The 24,324-nt window shown below is 41.1% G+C and overlaps 1 protein-coding gene across 3 annotated transcripts in view; it reads left to right on the top strand.

Moving 5' to 3' along the window:
- The first annotated feature begins 1,624 nt into the window (after positions 1-1,624).
- The window catches only part of ppp1r2 (protein phosphatase 1, regulatory (inhibitor) subunit 2), a 43,748-nt gene continuing 21,048 nt past the window's right edge, over positions 1,625-24,324 (top strand). The window contains exons 1-2 of one of the 3 annotated variants that reach the window (XM_036586279.1): positions 1,625-1,998; positions 21,568-21,675. In XM_036586279.1, the coding sequence (XP_036442172.1) occupies positions 1,874-1,998; positions 21,568-21,675 (233 nt within the window). In that variant the 5' untranslated portion in view covers positions 1,625-1,873. The remainder of the gene's footprint in view (positions 1,999-21,567; positions 21,676-24,324) is intronic. The other 2 variants (XM_036586278.1, XM_036586277.1) reach the window with 2 other exon arrangements.

Genomic DNA, 24,324 nt, shown 5'->3' with positions numbered 1-24,324 from the left:
TTCTTAATGCATTGTAATGGAATACGTTACTGAATACATTTAGGTCAGTATTCAGTCAACACTACTTTTCCAAAGTATTTTGCCCAACACTATATGGGCAGTGGTGGACAGTAACTAAGTAAATGTAATTCGTTACTGGACTTAAGTAGTTTTTTCCTGTATCTGTACTTTACTGAAGTTTTTTCCATTTTGGGTGACTTTTTACTTTCACTCCACTACATTTCAAAGTCACATATCTCACTCTTTACTCCACTACATTATGAGAAATCTGGCGTTCCTTTTGGTTTATGTGTGTATAAAAACATAACATGTCAAAACGAAAGAAGCGCAAAGCAAGAACACCAATCAGGGCACAGCGGTCACTTTGTTTTGAGCTTGTTTTGACCTGTTGGTCATACCGACCCAGTGCAGCACACGGTTCAACGTCAGGGCAGCAGCGTAAAATTCTGGGAGATTCTATTCAACATAAATGATGAACTAACCTAACTTTGTGTAAACAGACCACAATATAGAAATATGTACGCATATGCAGTTGTGACTGATGTGTCTTTTTTCTGAATTTATACAAACACATTTCATTATATAGCAAATTTGTTTTGGCTAGTTTATGTTTATGAACAGAGACCTACAGATGCAGTTTAGTAAAGGAAACTCATTTGTGAATCTGAGTTTAAAGTTTTTATTAAACTTAAACTGTAACTAAGTTCAAATAAATCTTAAACTGAAACTTTGCTTGTTTGTAAAAAGTGATTTCAGAGCCACTCAGTTCTACCTGATGGAAACTGTTTGCCTTCAGTGTTTTGTGCTTATGATAATTTTAATAGACATCAGCGTCACTAATTAATGACATTCTATTAAAAGACTGGTTTACCAAGAGAGACACTGGAGTATTTTCACCTATAATGAGTGAATGAAGCGAGTCTTGTTACAAAAATGATAATAGGACATTAAAGTCATAATTAATCTTTTAGTACTTTTACTTTCGATACTTAAGTACATTTGAAGGGAAATCCTTTTGTGCTTTTACTCAAGTGGAGGTCTAAAGGGAGGAACTTCTACTTTTACTGGAGTAATATTTTACATTGGGTGTCTCTACTTTAACTCAAGTACATGGTTTGTGTACTTCGTCCACCACTGCAACAACGCAGGGGCATCTAATAGAGTGGACAGTGAGTGGACACAGTGTTTAAAAACTCCAGCAGCACTGCTGTGTCTGATCCACTCACACCACCACCACGTCAGTGTTACTGCAGTGCTGAGAATGATCCACCACCCAAATAATACCTGCTCTGTGAGGGTCTATGGGGGTCCTGACCACTGAAGAACAGGGTAAAAGGGGGCTAACAAAGTAGGCAGAGAAACAGATGGACTACAGTCTGTAACTGTAGAACTACAAAGTGCACCTATATAGTAAGTGGAGCTGATAAAATGGACAATGAGTGTAGAAACAAGGAGGTGGTCATCATGTTATTCCTGATGGGATCTTTAACGCGTGACCTCAACGCCACAATAAACGTGGCTGACTCTTCATGCCAAAAAAAAAAGGGACCCCGCTGTGTTGTTATGACGACGGCGAAAATCTCGCGATGCCTTGAGTGACTGCGAGAGTGAGAGTGACTGTCGGCGGCGCCCTGATTCCCCTCCACAAACTCTGCTGCTCCACAGAGAACCTGTATGAGACGCCGGTCCGGTCCGGTCTGGTTCGGTCCTCCGCAGACTTTGGACACGACGGTTTGACGGTTAGAGCCCCGCTTTCGGGACTACAGCGACTCGCAAGTGGTTCAGGAGCCGAGTCGGTTTGTTTTGGTGTGCTTTCTCGCCGGTTTCGTGGTTGGCGGAGCGGGAGAGAGGCGCTCTGAGGGCGGCGTGTGGCATGGCAGCTCCCCGGCCTATTAAAGGCATCTTAAAAAACAAGAACAGCGGTGCTCGAGTCTGCACCGAACCGCCGCCGGAGAGCACGGAGCCCGTAGGACCCGGAGGAACCGAGGAAGACCAGCAGTGAGTACCGGTAGCCGGGCGGAGGGAGCTACTTTAGCCGCGTTAGCCTCAGTGCTAAACGAGGCTGAAGTTGGCTGCCTGTTCACCAGCTTCTCGCTCGAATGTTCCCGTTCCACCTTAAGTGGTGCAGCTGTTGAACTCGGAGTGGTAGCGTTAGCTCACTAACTGCTGCGCCATTTAAGGTGGAACGGGAAAATTCAACCAAGAAGCTGATTTTCAGCTGTGTCAGTGCCAACCTAACGCCCCTGCTTCAGCCTCAGTAGCTTAATGTTGTTTATGGTCGAGTTCTGCTCTCATGAAACCAGCAAAACATCTACTTTTCCCAGCAAATATGGGGCCAAACGGGCTCAGACGTTGTCGCTGGAAGTTAACAGGGCTACACAGTTTAGTAAATGCGGTGGTTCTGATGTTATCTAGAACAGTGGGTTCTATACAGAACCGTTTCTGAGCTGAAATAGTTCTTTGCTTGGTGATACGATGGATCATCAGACGGTTAGCTGCAGCTTATGTCATTTACCAGACGCTTTGAAACAGGTTTATAGTGTCCGTCCTGTAAATGTGCTTCTTATCTGATCTGAGTTTATAATACTGTGTAAGACTCCATTTGCAGCAATTATCAGAGAGGAAAGCAGAACAAAACAGTCTATATTGGGTTTGTGAACCGTTCTTTAGCAGCACTTAGAGAATCACAGTGTGTAAGATCAGCAGCATCACCCAGCACTGCAGCCCAGCCAGAACTGCTGACTGCTTACAACTGATAATCAGTTTAAATGTCAGTAAACTCGAAGTGAACTTAATGTGATCTGGCTTTCTCACTGTTTCTTCCTCCTCGTGAGTTTTATGGAGGTTTCCTGCATCCGTCGCCCTCGTCTCCCTCGTTTTTCCTGTTTTCTGGAAAGTTGCTTTAAAGAAAGAATGTAAAAACTGCAGTTCTGATGAAGTTGAATCAGACTGAGCAGTGTTGGTGAGCTGGACACTTAAAGCAGATGGTTCTTCAAGGGGTCCTTAGTAAAGGGAGGGCTCTGTTTAGGACCGAAGTTCTGTCTAGAACCATTTCTTTCTTTTTTAAGGACTCATTTCTTTCTTTCTTTCTTTCTTTCTGAAGGATTTCTTTTTCTTTCTTTCTTTCTTTCTGAAGGATTTCTTTTTCTTTCTTTCTTTCTTTCTTTCTCTCTGAAGGATTTCTCTTTCTTTCTGAAGGAGTTCTCTTTATTTCTTTCTTTCTTTCTTTCTTTCTGAAGGATTTCTCTTTTTCTCTCTTTCTTTCTGAAGGATTTCTCTTTCTTTCTAAAGAATTTCTCTTTCTTTCTTTCTTTCTGAAGGGTTTCTCTTTCTTTCTTTCTTTCTGAAGGATTTCTTTCTTTCTTTCTTTCTTTCTGAAGGATTTCTTTCTTTCTTTCTTTCTTTCTTTCTGAAGGATTTCTTTCTTTCTTTCTTTCTTTCTTTCTTTCTTTCTTAAGAACTACTTTCTTTCTTTCTTTCTTTCTTCTTTAAGAACTTTCGTTCTTAAGAACTACTTTCTTTCTTTCTTTCTTTCTTTCTCAAGGATTTCTTTCTTTCTTTCTTCTTTAAGAACTTTCTTTCTGTCCCTTTTTCTTTCCTTCATAAGGACTTTTCTTTTTGTTCTTTCTTAAGGACTTAACACCATAAAAGGGTTCTACTGTTGTTACAATTACAAGCTTGTATTAATAGAACAATTTTTGGTGCTATATAGAACCATTTTCATAGAGGTTCTGTATAGAACCGTACACAACACTCTCCATTAATCTGAAGAACCGTTTCCCATTTAAAACAGTGATAAATGGGAGAAAAAGCAGTTACATTCTGTTGAACACAAACCTGAAGAGAGGCTGCACCTGTCCTGCGAGTGGGCGTGGTTTCAGTGCCTTCAGTGGACACGCCCCCTGTAGAGAATACTGCTTATTTTTTCACCATTTTGAAACCTGATTTTATACACTTGACAATTTTATTTATCATTCAGATTCGTCTGGGTGGTTAATAACATTTCTCTGTGTGACAAACTCATTTATTTCTGCTTTACATGGACTTTAAAGATCTCTGACCAGCTGTGTGTCCATTACAGAGATAAAATGATTCGTTTTTATTTGTTAATGAATGGTTATTGATTTTTGACAACATAAGCACATTCAGAATCTTTGTGATGTAAGGAAACACACAGATGTTGGTTGAGGTGGTGGGTGGTGTCCACTTCGTACCCATATCTAGCAATATACGATAGCAGTGAAATTTCAAAGAGATGTTAAATCCCTCTGCAAATCCTTGACAAAGGCAGTAGCATCTGACCATTTCTGAATTGTTGCAGCCTTTACCTTATGAAGTCTGGCTGTGGCTACCCCAAAATGATAATATCTTAAAATTGCTGTGTCAGGATGATGATATGTCTGCCACAAACATTTCAAAATAGACATTTTGGAAGCTGTTAAAGCTGCCATAAGGACATTTTTGCTGTGAATTAAGAGCTATGTTAGAATAATCTCCTAATAAAAGTAAACAGAGATAACATACTTAGTCCTGTTTAGCTGGATTCTGTGTAAAATGCGAAATGTTGAATACTAATCGTTGTATTTCTTAATTTTTTATAACGTTTTTTAAAAGTGGCACTGCTAGAGTATTTTGTATGACACAGTATCCTGATACGTCTCATGCATCGTACCGCCGGGGATCGGCAACATGCGGCTCTGGAGTATAATCCTCCTTTACAGTAAAATAAAGCTCTGCTGATCGTTCAACACAGTTTAACAGTAAATGGTCTTAAACTCTGGAGTTAATGTAGAACTGCTAATTCACCCTTTAACCCTGAAGATCAGCGCAGACTGCTGGTTACCATAGCAACACAGACAACAGTCTCGTCTGGCTAGTAGCTAATGAAACGGCAAAGAGAGAGATTTAAGATGAACATCGATAATTTGGAGACGAATGGATTTATTTGTGTTTATAATCACTCCAGCTGGTTTCCTGATACGTTTAATCTGCAACGAGAAACTAACAAACGCTAAAAAGTCACAAAGCTGAGGTCAGTTTCTCATTCGCCAGCTTCTTGTTTGAATTTTCCCGTTCCACCTTAAATGGTGCAGCAGTTGCATTCTGGCGTCTCAGGCACCATTTAAGGTGGAACGGGAAAATTCAAACAAGAAGCTGGAGAATGAAAAGCGACTTTGAGAGACATTTTACAAGAAGCTGTTCTACTTTTGTGGAAAAGTTTCCTGCCAGAGATGCAAGAAAAGCAGCTACAGCTGAGCTACAGATTAAAGCAGAGCAAAGTAAGTCTTCGTTTTTGTTTGTATTATTATTTTTTTTTAGTCTGGCTCAAATTAAGACACATTTTCAGCCAAGATGGTAAAACGTTACTTCAATAAATGGACATAAAATGTTGTGGCTCCTAGGTTGGATTGATTTTTGTTGAAAGGACCAAAATGGCTCTTCCTAACATTTGGGCTGCTGACCGCTGCCCACGGCCAACACTGAATAAACTACTGTTTTTAAATGCACTGTTGCATTTCTCTGAACTGCATACGAGACTGAGCTGTTAGTGCGGACTTGTCAGGAGAGCCTCTCTGCCTGGAGGAAGGTGTAGGTCGGAGGAATCGATCTCATCCTTTTTGGCACTCTGTCTTGCTTAGGGGCGAGAGGAGACTGGCTGTCCAGACCCAGAGCAAGTCTTCAGATCACTTCCAGCAAGAAAGTCCTTGTTTAGTTTGGGCTGTACATTTGAATACCAAAGTCAAGTGTCTCTTATCTGTGAAGAGCTGTGAGTCAGAAGTGTTTAGCCTGCCTATTGATTTGTAATGTAAACAGAGAATGCGTTCTGTGTTGCTTCAAACAGGACGAATAGCAGAAGTGAACATTATACGTCCAAAAGTGTCAAGACCCTTCTGATGAGTGAACTCCACTGCTTTAAATAGGATTTCCATTGACTTTTCAAGCCTTTTTGCATAACTCAGAACTGAGGGGTCAACAGAGGCATTCAGAGTGGTTTGAAGTGATATTTGCTGTAGAAAAGCCCTTCTTGGATTTCTTTACAGTGGTGGTGAACGTGCACTGCGCACATATTCAAGGGTTTCAGTCACATGATTCTTCTATTGTGGCCGCCATGTTCGGGACCGAATTTCTGGCTTTGCTGCTTCGCCTGAACGTAACTGGAGGTGAAAGATGGCTAAAGTTACTCACCTTGTTTTGGAAGAGAAAAAACAGTGACCTCAATAAAGTCGATAAAATAGGCTGTGATCCTTATACAGTTTCCCCCTGAACTCCTGGTCCCACTTAAACTGGTGGAAAGCTACCAAATTTGTGTTTTCCTGACATTTATATTTATGTCAGTTTCTCTTTCACCAGCTTCTTGCTTGACTTATCCTGTTCCGCCTTAAATGGTGCAGCAGTTACATACTTCTCAGTTTCATTAATTTAAGGTGGAACGGGAAAAAAGTCAAATAGGAAGCTGGTGAATAAGAAGCAACTTCAGCCTCAGAAAAAGTCGAACATTAACAGACGTTTTACAAGAAACTGTTCTACTTTTGAGGAAATGTTTCCTGCCAGAGATGTGAGAAAAGCAGCTGTAGCTGAGCTAAAGCGTAAAGCAGAGCAAAGTAAGTTTGTGTTTTCATTTATATTATATTTTTTATACATACTGAGACATATTTACAGCCACGATGGTAAAATGGACATAAAATGTTGTGGCTCCCAAAGTGGTTTGAGTTTTGTTAAAAGAATAAAACGGCTCTTGACGTTTGGGCGGCGACCCCTGATCTAGTGTAAAGCCTTTCCAGAAGAGTAGAGGCTGTTACTGCAGCACAAACTCACTATTAATACCCTTCATTTCAGAAGAAACGCTGGACAGTCTACGAACTTTTGGACATATAAGGTAGAAGACCAGCGGTGAAATGGTCTCAAACAGCTGATAAAGAAAGGAAAGGATCGGATGTGTGTTAGAGGTTCTCTCCTCCTCTCTCTCTCTCCCTCAAATGACATTGTTCTTAAAACCTGTCTCTCCCACTCCTTAGAAAAATAGGACGCGCTGCAGGAACGGCACTTGTTCCAGTCTCGAGAGACGGCAGAGACTTCGGTATTGACACCAAAATAGTCTGTGCATAAGAGGGGGTTTAAAAAAAAAGGAAACGGTTTCCTTAAGGATTCTTTGTGCAGCCAAGCACCAAATGTTCTGAGAATGAGGCCGTGGCTGATTGTGCTTTTTTTTCCCACCCCTTTTTCTTCTCTTTTAAATCCCCTGCGGAAAACAAGATACACACCCTGCTCTGTGGCTGTGTACTGTACCCCTGTTTATTTCTCAGGTAGGCAGTAACCCTCATATTGACGTATGCGTTCCTGTTCTGTTACCCAGAGCAGTGTTTTGACTGTTTTAGCTGAAACTGTTTTTCCCGACGAAAAGCAGTTTTATTAGACTTATACTGAGTAATCTACGTTGGGATGGACCAGTGATTTTAATGATGTTTCATGGCATAAAAACCACCGATAATCATTCTTTCAGTTTTTAAAAGTATCCCTAAAGGTGAGGGTGGGCAATACAATGATATTTTTTTGTTATTGTGATAAATTGAGTCAAAAAACGCTTTTCTGTGCTAGAGCTGGGCGATATGGCCAAAAATGCTACTACGATAAAAATGTCGTATCAGTCGATATCGATACATATCACGACAAATGTCAAATCGTTATTTCTTTCACGTTTGAAGGCTGGTTTTGCTCCTGGGTGGTTAACTGTGGTTTTAAGCTATCCTTTATGATCGGATCACGACAAACACTCACCAAACAGTGGGACATTTCACTAATCTGTCTTGGGACAGTGGGAGAAAGTGTCTGAGCTGTTTTTATCAGCTGGAAAAGCACAGCTGCAATTTTTGTAATAGTCATGATTTAAGAAAGAAAACAGATTATTTTTAGCTGTCTGGTGTCGAGCGCTCGGCTACCCCGTTACAAATGCTAAACAAGTGGCCAACAACAGAGCTAAACTCTTTAGTTTCTCAACAACGTCAACTCGGTTCGGTAGGTCACTGCGGTCACTCCTACCACATCCATGTCAGAGCAGATCACAGTATTCAGACACCAGCTAGACGGCTGGGTTTCTCTATGCTATCGTGGTAGTTTAAGGGGTGAACCGCAGTATATCTGACGTTCGCTGTGTAAAAGCATTATCTGCAGTGTGAATCTCTCACACCAGTCACAGAGTCCTCCTTTTAGGCATGTTTAAACTGAAAGCGGTGATTTTGTGTCTTGTTTGATCTACAGTATCATCAATTCGCCGTGCTTTGCCGGAGCGCTGCTTCAAGTTAGCCAGCAGCTAAAAACAGCTAGCCTGGAGAGACAGCGCTCTCCCGCTCTCCAATGCCTCACAGCTTCCTCAGGTTACTTTCGTTTAAATCAGGGCTGTAATTTACATGAACCCACTCGTTCTTTCACTTTCGTTGCTCAAGAATGCACTAATACTGAAATATGACGGTTTGCCGCTGTAACACGGCGCTGCAGACGTGATTTAACACCGCTAAAGGTGTTAGGATGCACGGAAAGAGGTGAGTTCACCGTAGGACAGTACAGTTACGTCACTTATCTCGTCACTTGGTCACAGGAGAACAGATCGCCGGTCGCCCCCTCCCTCTCTAATCAAGTCGAAAAACTCGGAAGTGCGCCCTCTCCTGGCGACAGCAGAGTAGTGTCGCTTTCCTTGCAGTAGAAAACGCCACCAAGGCTTTCTCTAAAACGTGGAAGTGTGAGAATGGTGTATTATATCGGAAATTTATCGAACCTGTCTTATCGCTCTATCGAGGAAAAGTTATATTGCGATATTTATAATTATCGTTTTAACGCCCAGCCCTAACTGGAACATTCACAAATCTGTCATGGGACAGTGGGAGAAAGTTTCTGGTCAGCTGTTTTTATCAGCTGGAAAAGCACGGCCACAATTTTTGTAATAGTCCTAATTTAAGAAAGGGAACAGATTATTTTGGCAGTCTGGTGGCGAGCGCTCGGCTATCTGGCTCCAAGTGCTAAACGGTTTAGTTTCCCAACAACATTAGCTTAATACGAACAGCAAACATTGGCTGGCTTGGTGGATCAGTGATGGATCACCCTGCCTTAGTGCCATCACTGCTACCACATCCATATCAGAGCATATCACAGTATTCAGCCTCCAGCTAGCGACGACTGGGTTTCTCTATTCTATCGTAGTAGTTTGAGGGGTTAACCGCAGTATATCTGACGCTCACTGTGTAAAAGCATTGACTGCAGTGTGAATCTCTCACACCAGACAAACAGAGTCGTCCTTTTAGGTACGTTTAAACAGAATTTGGTGCTTTTTTGTCTTGTTTGATCTACATCAATTCTCCACGCTGTGTGAGTGACAGAGCACTGCTTCAAGTTAGCCAGCTGCTAAAAACAGCTAGCCTGGGAAGCTAGTGCTCTCCCACTCTCCAGTGCCTCACATACAGCATCTTCAGTTTAGTTTAAATCAGGGCTGTAATTTACATGAACCCACTTCTTTCTTTCACTTTTGCTGCTTGGGAACGCACCAACACTAAAATATGACTGAGCCTTTACAGAGGGATCTGTTTTCTGGTAGTTTGCTCAAATCGTTCACACAGTTGCAAGAAGAATACGAGTTACCTAGGTCAGATTTTTTCAAATATCTTCAGATCCGTCACCTGATCACCTCAGCCATTAAGGATGGGAGACTCAGAAAGGAATTAACCGACCTTGAAGTGTTGCTAGCTAAGGAGGACCAGGCTAGAGGGTTGATTTCACTAATTCATGGCATTTTGCTAAAGAGTTTTAAGCTATCGTCAGACAGTCTGAGAGGAATTTGGGAAAGGGACTTAGACCAGCCTATCTCAGAAGAGGACCGGTGCAATATTTGTAAAAATGTGCCTCATCTGGTGTTCACGAGCTTAACTTTAAATTCGTGAATGGGATATACTTTACACCTGTTCGCCTACAGAAGATGTTTCCAGACAGATCTAATTTGTGCTTTAAATGTAAAACTGAAAAAGGAGCGTTTTTTCATGCCTTTTGGCAGCGTAAAAAAATTGGTATTTTCTGGGATAGAGTACACATCCCGGCAGAAAATAGACATCCCCTGCCCTGTATCTTTTGGGAATAGGAGCAGGACATATTTTTGATACTGATGGCAAATTTTTGTTTCTTATGTTTTCATTTCTGTCAAAAAAATGTATCCTAATTTGATGGGCCAGCCCCTCTTCACCATCTGTTGAGCAGTGGCTTTCCCAAGCTGCAACTCTGCTTCCCCTGGAAAAACTGACCCACGATCTACGTCACCAGACGGACAAATTCTGGAAACTTTGGACCCCACTGTGGACTTAGACAGGATTTTAAGAAAGATTTCCTACGTATGTTGGCCTGCTGTGTGAGATTTAAATGTATGATTGTTAATATTGAATAGAGTGCAATAAAAAATAAATAAATAAAAATAGGACTGAGCGCTGTAACAGTGCTGTAGTTGTGAGGAACAGATGCTGCTGAAGCTTGTTAGGATGTTAGGAAAGAGGTGAGTTCACTGTAGGACAGTACAGTTACGCCACTGACCTCGTCAGATGTTGCTAAAGTATATTTGGCGACTCATTTCACTCCTTGACCCCCCGCCCCCCCCACACACACATCATGTCAAGAAACTCGGAAGTGTGCTCTCCTGTGGCGACAGCAGAGTAGTGCCGCTTTCCTTGCAGTAGAAAACGCCACCAGGGCTTTTGCTAGAATGGAGAAGTGTGAGAATGCTGTATTATATTGAACAATTATCGAACATTTCTTATATTTCTATCGAGGAAAGTTATATCGCGATTATTATCGTAATTGTTTTAATCGTCCAGCCCTATTCTGAGCATATCATGGATATCATCATTATTTAAAGAACACTGACTAACTTAGTTTCGTTACAAAGAGAGCAAAATTAGGCCTGTTTAACTTTTTGTGTGGCGCAGTTTGTAAAACATAGAATAAAAATCCATTGCATGTTTCATTAATATTATTTTTATTATTATTATTATCATAGTACTTTTATATGTTACTAAGAGCTCCACACACAAAACACAGGTTCACCTGCTCAGATTTGAGTGTTTATTCTCTAAACATGCATCAGTGAAGCTTCAGTGAGCTACAACGAACCTGTGTGATTGTGTGTAAAGCTGTTTAGGCCTTCTCGCTAAACTAACGCTGACGTATTTTCTTCTGTCGTTCAGTTTTCATTGGCTCTTACAGGAGTCCAATCAGACGTGTTCGATAAACTCCAACTGCTCTGAAACGCGATCAGGAGGAAAGAAATCTGAGTCTGCACCGCTCACACACGACTCGACTCGCCCAAAAATCTACAGACTAGAGCCGACCAGCTCAGACTCAGCCTGACTGGCTAAAATTGGGGTAAAGTCGTGTAGTGTAACCCGGCTTTAGCCTAACATAAACACCAGCATTTGCTGTGCTTCTGTTTTGTACTGTCTGACTCTGTGAGCTGCATCAGATGAGGCCGCCATCTTAGAACAGATTAGGTTGAATAAGGAGTGTTTCAGCCTGGACTGCTTGAAAAAGAGACCAGAGCAGCCAATCAGAACAGAGGTAATTGACATCAGTTTCAGAGAGAGGTGACACACAGCCAGTTTAATTCTAAGGGAAGATGGAAGAAGCAGTCAGGTAAAAATAAATAACGACACAAATGTCGTAAGTGGGCCTTTAGGGTAAACAGATGAAGGGGAAATGTGTGATACGGGCCCTTTAAATCTTATCTGGCTCCCTCATTCAAGGAGATGCTGTGATTTGTTAGCGCACCAACAAAAACCTGCTCAACAGGTCAGCCAGGGTTTGTGTCCATAACTTAAGCCACACCCTCTGACAGGCTGCACCCAGATGCCTAGTTATGATCTTTAGCTGTGTCCTTTTTCAGGGGCTGCATCCTTTGAAGGACGTGGTCTACGAAGGATGTCCTTCGATGGCTGCGTAGACCCTCGAAGGCTGAACCGAAATGAGATGGTCTGCTCTACGGCGGGTTTCCTGTTTGCGTCACAGCGCCGCTGCTCCCGCCCTCACCGCTGCGTCACAAGACGCTGCTCTTGTCAAGTTCTTTTAAAGTTATTTAAAGACGGAGCCACAAACTTTGATTTTAGTTTTTATTTTTTCATTTAATAGAGCTGGAGATGCTTCTCTCCGTCGTCTCCTTGCTTCCTAAAATGAAGCGAAATGTTAGCTTAAGTTTTGCTTCAGACCACATTGGCCTTTAACATTTGTATCGTTAGCTATTCGACTTAAACCCAATACTTACATTTAAGGTGTCTCCTCAGCCGCCGTTCGCTCCTCTGTTGATGCTGCCATGTCCTCGGATCCTCGCCGGCACACAGTGACCCTCTGGATATGTTTGCTGGTGAAGGATCCACCTGTTGGATCCTTCGTTGCCATGAAAAAGAAGGACACATTTCTCAGCCGCATATGAAGGAGCCTTTGAAATGGGACGACCTAGTCGCGCCACTGTGGTGCAATCGGCCTTCAAATGCAGCCTCAGAAGGACGCAGCCCCTGAATTGGGACACCGCTATTCACAACGGTTTCCATGGATGACGGTAAATGAGAGACGCTCAGAAGAGGGATTGTATCAGAGCTGCAAGGCTCTTTTTTTATTTTATTTTATTTTGATTACTGTATTGAAATCAGTAACCTTTAGCAAGCAGCACTATTCAGCACTGATACAGACTCTGCAGTGGACGAAATGAGTGCCAATCTGATTATTCTGGCTTGGGAAAGGAAATGAATTATAAAAAGATTAACATTAACTTATTGGTTCTGGACCTTGACTGGACACGAGTTCATTTGTCTTGATTATGGTTTCATCGTGGCAGCGTGGACTGCAGGGCACCAAATCTCGTTCTCCTAGTCCTCCTCTTATTATTAAGGCCTCTTCTGCCCAAAAATAATGGAATCAAACTAATCCTTTCGGCTACATGATATTCCCCTCTCAAACTCTGCGCGCTTTGGAATCCGCCGCAGTCGGGTTCCTTTGAATCCTTTGTTCCGGTTCCTCTTTGGGAGGTAGTTATATCATAATCATGTTTAAACCCCGGCCCTGTGTCGGCGTGCTGGGATTGAATGGATTCCCACTGGCGCTTAAAGCTGAATGATACACCTCTACAAATACGGCTTGTGTAACTGTCCTTGTTCTCGAACTGGCACATTTACATTAAACCAGAAAAGTCCCATATCCTGCATTTTTCCCTTTGAGATCAATTTGTGATGTTTTGAGTGGGTTTGTGTGTCAAAAACAGTCATAACTCCTTTTTATTACCATTTCCCATCCTCCCTTTATGCCTTAAGCATAACTACACTGTTGAAAATAAAGGTTCTTGGCATGGATGTATGACTCTAGGAAACACCTGTAGAACCTTTACATAATGTGGAGGTGTGATGAAGGGCCATATTGTACAATTGTCTTGTGTTGTATTTAATTTTTTCACCCTTATGTTAACATTTCTGTGGTTTAATGTACCAAAAACAGCCGTTATTAATTTTTATATGACTATTTTCTCATCTTCTCTTTATGCCTTAGAACAGGGGTGTCAAACTCAACCTCTAAAAGGGCCATGTTTAAAAAAATCTCAGCACACAAAGAGAACGTCTGTTTTTATTCCGTTTTAATTGACATTTTGATAAAACCCGAACTGGCCATTGTTTACTCAAAATATGCCAAAACAAATATAGGAACTTTAGCGGAGCTTGAAATATTACATGAACACTTGAACTGTTCAAAATCATTTTAAATAAAAGCAAGTTTTATATAAACAATAGGCTACTTTAGCTGCAGATAACGGTTAAACCTCTTAAACCTCTAACTCCTTGAAACCACCGGTGGTTCCAAAACGCACTTCGTCAAATTCTTTACTTCATAACTTTCATATTTCATAAGCGTCATTCTAAAGGTGGGGGTCGTGTGAGAGCTGTAACTGTCTTCTTTCCAGTCAAATAGATGGGTGATTTAATTTTAAACCCTTATAATAAAAGAAGCTGAACTGGTTTTACTGAAAGTCGACCCATTTTTCCACAAATCTGAGCTACAAACTGGATATCAGATGGCGTCTCTTCAGTGATGCTCTGTAAAAATTACTTTTATAAAAAAAATTTTTGGCTTTCAGCAGTAAATTGTAAGCATATAGTAATATGTTTATGATCATAAAACACATTTTCTGTTAATTCGAGGGAAACATACAAAAAAAACATAAATTTACAGTAATTTTATGCGGTTACTGAATAATTTGCCTTATTCGGGCATGTAAATTCAGATGGACAAACCGAAATATACCTACGAGCATAAGAGGTTAACTTACCCAGGAGGTAGATTTTATTTATTTATTTATTTATTTATTTATTCATTTTTCAACCTGCCATTCACTTTCCTTTTTGTGGTGTAACTGCTGTCCCATATATTATTGTTGAGTGGTGTCAGAGCACACATTACGTAGCAGTGCATGCTGGGGGTTGTAGTGCAGCTCATTGTCAAACAGGCTAATATTAATAGAAGGTTTGTGCCAAGGCCCTGACTTGGTCCACTGCCCTTGGTTGACACCTGGGCTGTAGAGTTAAAGAGGCTGTTTTTGTTAGTGTGCATGTAAAACTATTGTATGTAAATGAGCTCTGTTCTGATTGGCTACTCTGTATTGTGCTTCATTCAAAACGCTGTGTGGGCAGAAACGCTCCTTAAGCCCATTTCACACCAGACGTGGTAACCGCGCCGCATGACAGTAACGCGAACGTGAAGCGCAAAAATACGCTTTCGGTCTGTTTGTGATGCGTCCCGCGTGCGGCATGCTAGTAGTTTCTATGCAGAAACAGTAGAGAAGTGCAATGTCTGTGCTATAATATACAATCTAGGCTAATAAACAAAACAAATCTAGTATTAACTCTTTGACAGGTTGACTGAAAGTAGGTTAATGTTGTGAACACAGGCGTCTCCTCCTCTTCATATAGAGCCACATCACCTGGTGAGAAAGCCAGCAACCGTCACTGGCTGTGTTTACATGCAAAGATGTTTGCCAATCGGATTGAACACATTCCGATTACAGATTTGGTAGCACTTTATTTGGATGGTCCACTGTTGACGCTTTGTAAATGCTCAGCATGTCTTTAAGTAACATTTAACTGAATTTCCAGCAAATACAACTCAACTACAAGTCCAGTGTGAAAGATTTTATTAAATCTATACCTAAACCTAAGCCTGACCCCAACCTTAACCTCAAAGCAAAACCTACAACTACTCCTAACCCTAAACCTAACCATAATGTTGTTGATAATCAACAGATTATAACCAGAAAGGTTGTTAATGAATAAAGTATCTGTAGAGCATCTATAGGGGACCATCCAAATAAAGTGTGACCACAGATTTAGACTAAGGTGTTTATATGCTCACTCTATTAAACACTCTGATGGGAAATCTCTGTTTACATGCTCCCTTCAAGCACTCAGATCCAAAATGACGCGCATGCGCAGAGAACCACTCAGAGTAAACGTTACCATGACAGTGAGCATCACGTGAGTTCCCAGTCAGAGTGAGACGTTTTCATCTGGCGCTTGTGGTGTTGCTTAAAGATGTACTTCACATGTGTTAAGGAAGTGGCAAGCGTGTTCTGAGACACATAAGCTGGACGTCTGTCCCACCGCCGTCTTTTAAAGATCAGAGCATAAACTTCGTCTCCTCTGCAGACCAGTTTCTGCTCCGCCATGCTGAACAGTATAAACTTTCACTATGACGTGACGCACATGATCAGAACGGACATTTAAACTTTCCGATAGGGAATGTAATCAGATACAGGCGTTTACACGGATATTATTCTTCTATTTAACGGATTATTTACAGGATTACCCACCTCGTTCACTCGGATAGAAATTGTATTCCGAACGGCCTCAATCGGACCGGACTATTCCGATTGAGGTGTTTACATTGAGCTATTAGCTGGATTAGTAACAGATTATTAGGCTGCATGTAAACGTGGCTGCTGCAGCTAGTCAAGATTTTATTGTTAACCTCTTGTCATCTACATAAACTTTATATGAGTAATACATGGACAATATGTTACGTTTCGGAGGGAGGGTGGCAGCAGGCAGCGTAGGATCTTCAAACCAATCACCATGAAAAGGCAGGAAGTGGAACAAGTCGATCACTTTAAATACCTGGGAGCAATTATTGACAACAGACTCACTTTTCAGAACAATGTAGATTATGTTTATAAAAAAGCAAGGCAGAGACTCTCTCTCCTCAGGAGGCTGAGGGGTTTTAACACCAGCAAACATACTCTGTCCATGGTCTACAGGTCACTTATAGAGAGTGTTCTCAGTTTCAGTATTGTGTCCTGGTATGGGAACCTCTCAATTAAGCAAAGAAATAAACTGGCCCAGGTGGTTAACCAGGCCAGTAAGATTATTGGGGATAAACAACTGTCACTCCAGAACTTATACATCCGATCCATAACCAACAAAGCAACTCAGGTCTACAAGGACCTACCCACCCACTTCGTTCATCATTCCGGTTGCTTCCATCAGGCAGGAGACTTAAGGTCCCACTAGCTAGAAAGAATGGGTACAAAAAATCATTTGTGCCCACTGCTGTGAACATTCGGAATAAGAACATAATAAATAATCCCCTCCATAGTTCATGTGCGCTGCTGCTGTAAGTGTTTTTAAGTGTTTTATGTGTCTATGTATTTATGTGCCAGATTGCCAAAGACAAATTTCATGTAAATTTAATGGACAATAAAGTTTTTCTTATCTTATCTTATCCTATACAGACGTTTATATTATGTGAAAATGCAGCTGCTGTTGTGAAACATCAAGCATCCCAGAGTGGTTCCGGATTAACAAGCGCGATTCATCGCATCTGGTGTGAAACGGGCTTTAGAATTTAAGCGTGAATGGGCGGAGCTAAACTTCCAGTGTACATGCGCTGTTTTATGTGACCTCACAAAAACGAGGAATTTTGCGGTTTGCACATTCACGTCTAGGGGTAGGGTGTCCCAATTCTTGTAGAGATAGAGGGGTAGGGTGAAGTGTTGGGGCTACACACCCTCCAAACCGAGGTTTTTCAGAGACTCCAAACAGAGTGATATGAGAAAAAAAGAAAAACTGGCAAGATGGCTGAACAAGAGATCAAAGAAACCCACAAATTTGAGGATTTTCTTCGTTAAAAAATTACAGTAACCACTGTATTATCTTAGTTTAATGTCATTTCAATGGATTATGTCCCTTTTCTTCATAACAAGCTTAAAAAATCACTAATAGTATGCTAATGTCTCTGTAGCTGGCTAGCTAACTTTCCCGTTCCACCTTAAATAGTCCAGCAGTTCTGACGCCTGAAACACCAGAATGTAACTGCTGCAGCATTTAAGGTGGAACGGGAAAATTCGAACAAGAAGCTGGAGAATATCTGACTTCAGCTTCATATCACTGAAGAATTAGGGGTGGGTGATAATAAATAATTGCCCCCCTCTTTGAAGGCATACGATGCCCTAAATGTAACTAAAGCCCAGCAGTGAGGAGCTGAACTTTACCCTCCTCTGCTGTCACTGCAGACTGGCAGGGTCACTACAGAGCAGCGCTGATAGCTGTTAATGAAGTGATGCTCTTTTTATTTGAGGGTCCCATTTCAGAGGGAGGATTATAATCACTATCCCTGTAACTGAGTTTGAAGGGACAAGGTGACAAATAAGGCAGTAGGTGTAAGAGTAAGAAATGGGACTGGGCCTAACTCTAAAAATTAGGGGTTAACTTCAAAGATGTGATCCTCACACAGGAACACGCCAGCCAGGCTTGAAATGGTGTTTTATCGTCTGTTTTCTGATGAAGTCCCACAGCAGAAGAATAATGAATCTGAAGTACGTTTAAATGAATAAATCCAGCTTGTTGGACCTCCTCCCAGAGCTTTCGCTACCTTCACTGTTTGACCAATTCAGTCTATAAATAACAGTCACGCCCACAGCTGCTTGAGTAACCCAAAAAACAGAATCCGTTCCCAAAATATTCTGACTGAAGCTATAAGATTAGAAAGGCTTCCTTCCAAGCAGAGTTATTGTGTTCAGAGTACTGTGTTCAGACTGCAGCATTTAAAACACAAGTTGTGAAGGATCCAAAGCCCAAAGCTTTTAACAAATTTGCATATGGGGTGGGAATGTCTCGACACATCACAGCTTGATTAAATTTCAATTCAGGGTGCCAAGATGTATACAGGGCATGATAGCAGTTTAAAGAATTGCTAAATTTTTGCAAAATTACTGATAAAATTTTCATTAATCTAAAATGGAGGTTGCCGACACCTAAAAATATAACATTGTGATACTTCAAGAAATTATCAGTATACACAATGTCATTTTTTCTGACATCTGATTAGTTGGAACAGAGAAAAAGAACCAGTAGAGCTACATTTAAAAAAAATCAAACAAAAAAAAAATCAAAAATCAAAAACTGTGAGCTTAATGATTTTTTATTCAATATTTCTCACGCTGTGTGGCTCTGAATCCAGGTAAACGGGACTAATTTTCATCTCGTCTTAATAAGACATGCAGGTGATCTGATTTCTACGAGTACTGACATAATGATATCCTCATAATGACATCATTTATCCCAATAACGAGATATATTGTCATATTGCCCAGCCCTAATCTGCAAATATTTTTCAGTCTTGGAAACATACACATTAATATTATAGTTAGTAGTGGCCAATATTGGTTGAAGTTCTTCCTCAGTTATGTGTTTTGTTCTAACTGTTAAACTGTTGTACCACACACATGCGTAGATAACGTGACGTACAAGCAGTGCAATTGAAAATAAAATCTAGGCAGACCCCCGATCACCTTCTGCCCTTTAGTCCGTTGTATCTGAAGTAGTCCACTTTGTGTTTGAGGCAGTGGACAAATGGGAACGACTGGCCTTGGGCTTAGTCTTAGCCTATCATGGGCATTTTGTGTGTGTAAATATATGATATTTTCAATTGCACTGCTTGTATGTTGCGTTATCTGCACATATGTATGGTACAACAGTTTAACAGTTAGAACAAAATACATAACTGTGGAACATCAACCAGTATCAGCCACTGTGTGTGTTATGTATGTATGTGTGTATGTGTATATATATATATATATATATGTGTGTGTGTGTGTGTGTGTGTGTGAAAATCTCATATCTCCCAAATAGTAACTTTACAGGAGAAGGAAAAAACCTACTTTACTTTTTTTTTTTAAGTCAATGGAACCAGACTTCCAAGTTATTTTGGGCTGTTTCTGTTGGTCGATTCTTCATGAAATTATTATTTCTGTAACAGAATGGGCTGTTAGTGTCTACGTGTTTAAGTTGCACTGACTAAAAGAAACGTTCGCTGCTGCTATTCGATTAATCAAGTTCTTCTTCCTCATTGTCTCCGTCTTGTGGTCTGAGAGTTTTTACTAATAAAACTGAATTAGACTTGATGTGAAAGTTTCAGCGCGTTAAAACTGTTGACAGAAATGATTTGCAAGCCTATTTAAAAGTCCACTTAAGATATTTTGTGCATTGATGCAGAATCTTTCAAGAGGGGATCTTGAGTCAGCAATGCAAGTGGTTTGATTCAGGTGCGTCAAAACAGGGGAAGCACAAATATGTTCGTTTTTCAGGCCATACTTTGAGATCCATGCTATCATTATTGGATGTTGTTCTTATAATTTTCATATACTAGTTAACTGTAACAAATAATAAATAATAAATGACAGTTGCCTAATTAATTACATTCGCATTGATTTATTTATCAACAGGTTTTAGTCTGTTTCAGATGCCAAAAAAAGACAAATATGGCAAAAATGTAAAGTATTGGTACTAGACTGCTTGGACATTAATGACTTAATCACATTCAAATCATAACATTTCTCCTATTTACAAATGCAGCTGTGGTCTGAACTTTCCACACAACTTCTTCGCTTGTTTAAATGAGCTTTGAATGTGAAGTAGTTCTTATTAAACTACGTCATGCTTTTATTACCAGGTATAACTGCAACGTCTAAGAGTTCTAAGGGTTAAAGGCCATTTGCTGAACCGAAAGCCTGCGTGTTGCCTGTGATTCAGCACTGTCTCCCTGTCTTAGAGTCTTAGCAGTTCAGAGTTTGGTAATAAAAGGAGCTTGAGTGATTTTATTGTAGCAGGACAGGGCATTACCAATTGATTTGGCCTGTCCCATGGCTTGGCTGTAATGCTCCCCTGACTTATCGACTGGCTGTGAGAGATGGGGCCAGAGAGGCTGTGGAAGATTACTGCTGCACCAGCCAAATATACCCCCCCCACCAGTAAATAACAGCCCTCAAGCTGCAAAGAGGCCTCTTGGCTGAGACGGTGTCACAGTTCTAGTCTTCTGCTGTTCAGTTTCAAGCAGCGGTTTGTGGATCATTCTCAGCACTGCAGTAACACTGACGTGGTGGTGGTGGTGTGTTAGTTTGTGTTGTGCTGGTCTGAGTGGATCAGACACAGCAGTGCTGCTGTAACCAGAACCAAGAAATACCTAAGAAAACTACACAAATTAACTGCTAACAGGCCAGTAGCCATGCACACACCACATGTTTGATTCCGTCTGTCACTCCAGCTCTGGTCTCTCTCCGCATGCTCTCAGATTCATCCTCTAAACGGGTGGTATTTGAGCATCTGTTACTGAAACAGACTGTACTGCGGTGGGTTTCACCTGTAGCCGGATAACTACATTAGCATTAGCGTCGCCCGGCTTGGGTACAACTCAGACACCATAGAACAAGTCTTATTTTTTATCTTTGTCATTTCAACACCAGTCATTCGAATCTGCTCTCGGATACGAGTCCTTTATCCTCTTAACGGGTGTTTTTAAGCATCGGTTCCTTAGAACCGAGCCTGTACTGCAGTGGGAGGCACCGTGTTAGCTTAGCCTAGCAGGCTACAGCTCAAAGCACTACAGAACAGGTTCGAATTCGGCTTTATGTCACTGCGCCATCAGTCAGTCGACTTTGCTCTCACTCTAGTAAGATTATTATTTATCCAGTTTTTAAGCTTTCTGTGTCGAACCACTACTGGAACGGTTACCCTCCATGCTCAGAACCATTTGGCCATAATAAGAGGAAACAAGACACAAAAGGGGAACCCACCCTCTTCTGGTCGACACTGGATAGCAAAACAATAACACAACAAGAGCAACATGAGTGGAGGGTAAGATTTTACAAATGGTCCAGTCAGCAGTCAAACGTAACATCACTTTAAGGGTTGAAAAGTAGAGTAAATGTCAAAAGTGACCATAAACTTCATACAGCTTTTGCTTTCCTCTTCTGATGATGGTTTACCTTCATTTTAGACTAGATGTTATCCTCTCCGTTATCATGGAAACACTGACCGAAGGACACGGATCAGCGGCCTGCTATAAATAAAGGATTATAACTAGTTTTCCGTGTCTGCTGTTTTAAACGTAACTTTTTAAAGTGGGACAAAGTCCTTGGTTAAATCCAGCCGATCTCATGGGGAAGTATTTGCATCAGTGCTAATGGCTTTGCCTCAAGTTGTGTGCTAAGTGCCATATTTGGACCCTGTGTTTCAGGAAGAAGTCGCAGAAATGGGACGAAATGAACATTCTGGCCACGTATCACCCTCCAGATAAGGACTACGGGCTGATGAAGATTGACGAGCCGAGCACGCCGTACAATCGGTGAGTGGAACGCAGTTTACATGCGCACAGGAGGGCAGGGCTAGGCATGACCAAAGTGCATTCCTGGAGGTCTGCAGCTGCAGGGTTGAGCGTTTCCTGCTTCAGTGTACCTGATTCAGGGGGTTTGGTGATTAACTCAGGAGTTGATTTATGAGTTGTGTTATTGTTATCATGTTATGTTACATCAAAATACGCTTTTCTGAATATAGTCAGTTCTTCTACAACACTGAACATGGAAAATAAACAAGACAGATTTAGACCAATTATAGACAGCTTAGAAACAACCTGCATAAATTGCGTAGTCACAAGTAGATAAATAACATTATACCATCATCTTGTCAGTTTTTTGCGAGTTGCCTTTTCCCTTGTTTTTGTGTAGCTATTTTCAAATAAATATTTGGAATTAATAAATGTTTATCACATATACAAATTTTTGTTGGTGCCTTCTGTTTGTTGTTCTCAAAAATATTGTAATACATTTTTTTTATATGGTATATTTTTGTCATATCAACCACCCTTTAGTTCCGGGCGATATGGCGTCAATTCAGTAGCACGATTACTTGAATGTTTTACCTCGAATACGATTAATGCACGATTATTTTGTTTTTGTTTTTGTTTTGTTTTTTTTGCCCTCATAGTTCACTCACAAGGTTTGTACCGTAAATATGCATATTTTAGTGTAAATCGTCTCAGCAGCCAGATCGGAATTCACGCGACCTTTACGTCAATCCACCTCGACATTCATCATAATTTCGCGCTGCTGAGACTCAAAAACATTTAGGCTGATGTTTCTGTACAAAAATTAGAAGATTATCCAAAACCCTCTTTGTTTGAAGACATTTTGAAAGAAATGTCCGAACGCGGCCGCAGGAGAACGAGGCTGCAGCGTCAAAGAACAGTTAAAAGTCTGACAGCAAAGTTTGAAGAATCCGAGGACGCAAACCAAAGAAGTGACCGCGCCCTTTTTACGGCTCGAACACATTCTGGGTGATGAGCCCAGCTGTCAGTCAGTGAAGCTTCATGATGGCCCCTGTGATGCTGGTGAAGATGAAGCTGATCCTCCGGGAGCGACTGGCGTTCGTTGGCGGTCGTGATTGTTTACCTCTGGATGAGCCGTGAAGCAGCGTGACGCTCTGTTCTTTTGCGCATGCGGGTCAGTTTAGGAGCTGATCTGTTCAGACTGATGTCGCATACAGATCACATTTAAAAGATAATCTGAACATAAAAATCAAATTTAGTGAGAAAATCAGATTTGGGCCACTTTTACCTGCTGTGTGAACGTAGCCTTAGCTTCCGTGTCTCAGACTGGATGTGGTGGAGTCATGTGACCACACGCGGTAGTGAGTTTTAAAGGGACAGTACATGAACACACAGAGTGGGGAAAGGATAAACCGAATTTTAAAAAAATCTAAATGACCAACATGGGCAAGATTACGTCGGTTAGAGGTTCTGCATGTCGGTTTGATTACTTCTCGATTCATCGCCCAGCCCTACCACCCTTACTTCCAGATATGTGGTTTAATTTGTCAGTCAGACAAAAATATACATTTTAGATTCATTTATCATTTCTTTTGATAGCCAAATGTTTCTGTAGACCAATAAATACTTGTTGGCCCAGTTTCCCAGACATGGATTACGCTTAGTCTTTAGTCCAGGAGTAGGCTTGATCCATGTCTGGGGGAAAGTTCTGCTATTTAGCATGATTCAGTTTTACTTGTAGAGCACTTTTCTAAACCAGTGTAGGTTTACAATGTTTAGTCAATAGGCATTACACGTGTAGTCAATGGGGAATTTCCATTAGACACAAGTCAACAGAGGACACTGATTACTAGTACTGGGCAGTATTGATAAAATTCTGTATAACACTTTTATATGAATACATCACAGCATGAGGTATAATTTATAGTTTAAGTTAGCATTAATAACCCATTTATTCCATTGGTAATAAATATTTTAGGGTAGATTTGTCCTTTGTCCTTTTTTCCTCCAATGTCACAACCAGCATTTTCTGCTGGTATCTCCCCATACCAGTACCCACCCATACTGATGTACATCCCTGTGTTGTTTACCTGTATGTTGCCATTATATTCAGTTTAAGATTAATTGATAAATGATACAGGCTACGTTCACATTACCAGGCTGAAGTGGCACAAATCCAATTTTGCCCTAATGTGACTCAGATCTGATGTTAGGGCTGTGTGGACACACAAATCTGATCTTTTCATATTCAACCTGAGTCACTTTCATATGTGGTCCTTTATTGGATACGTATCCGATTTGTGGCCATGTGACCTTAATGTGATGCTCAGATCGGAATTCATGTACCTTTTTTTCCACTGCGCCTCATTCAGCGTTACCATGGCAGCTTTAACAGAAGTTAAAGCCTGTAAACGGTGGAAAAGCAGCTCATCTCACCTTTTTCTCCTTCGTCTCGCTCTAATAATGAAGCTGAGAGCTGATCAGAGTTAATGATCTTCTCAGCGAAGCTCGTTCTGCTCGTTAGTTTGTGCTGATGATGATCGTGATTCATTCACGTGACGTTACTGAGTAGGATGAGCTCATGAGGGTCATTTCAGGACGCCGGTTCGTCACATTAATGACAGATTTGAATCACTTACCTAAATGAGTGTGAACCGTTGTGTCAGAGAA

Source organism: Colossoma macropomum, unplaced genomic scaffold, assembly GCF_904425465.1.
Source record: "Colossoma macropomum unplaced genomic scaffold, Colossoma_macropomum, whole genome shotgun sequence".
NCBI classification, from domain to species: Eukaryota; Metazoa; Chordata; class Actinopteri; order Characiformes; family Serrasalmidae; genus Colossoma; species Colossoma macropomum.
This window is presented reverse-complemented; position numbering and strand designations above follow the sequence as displayed.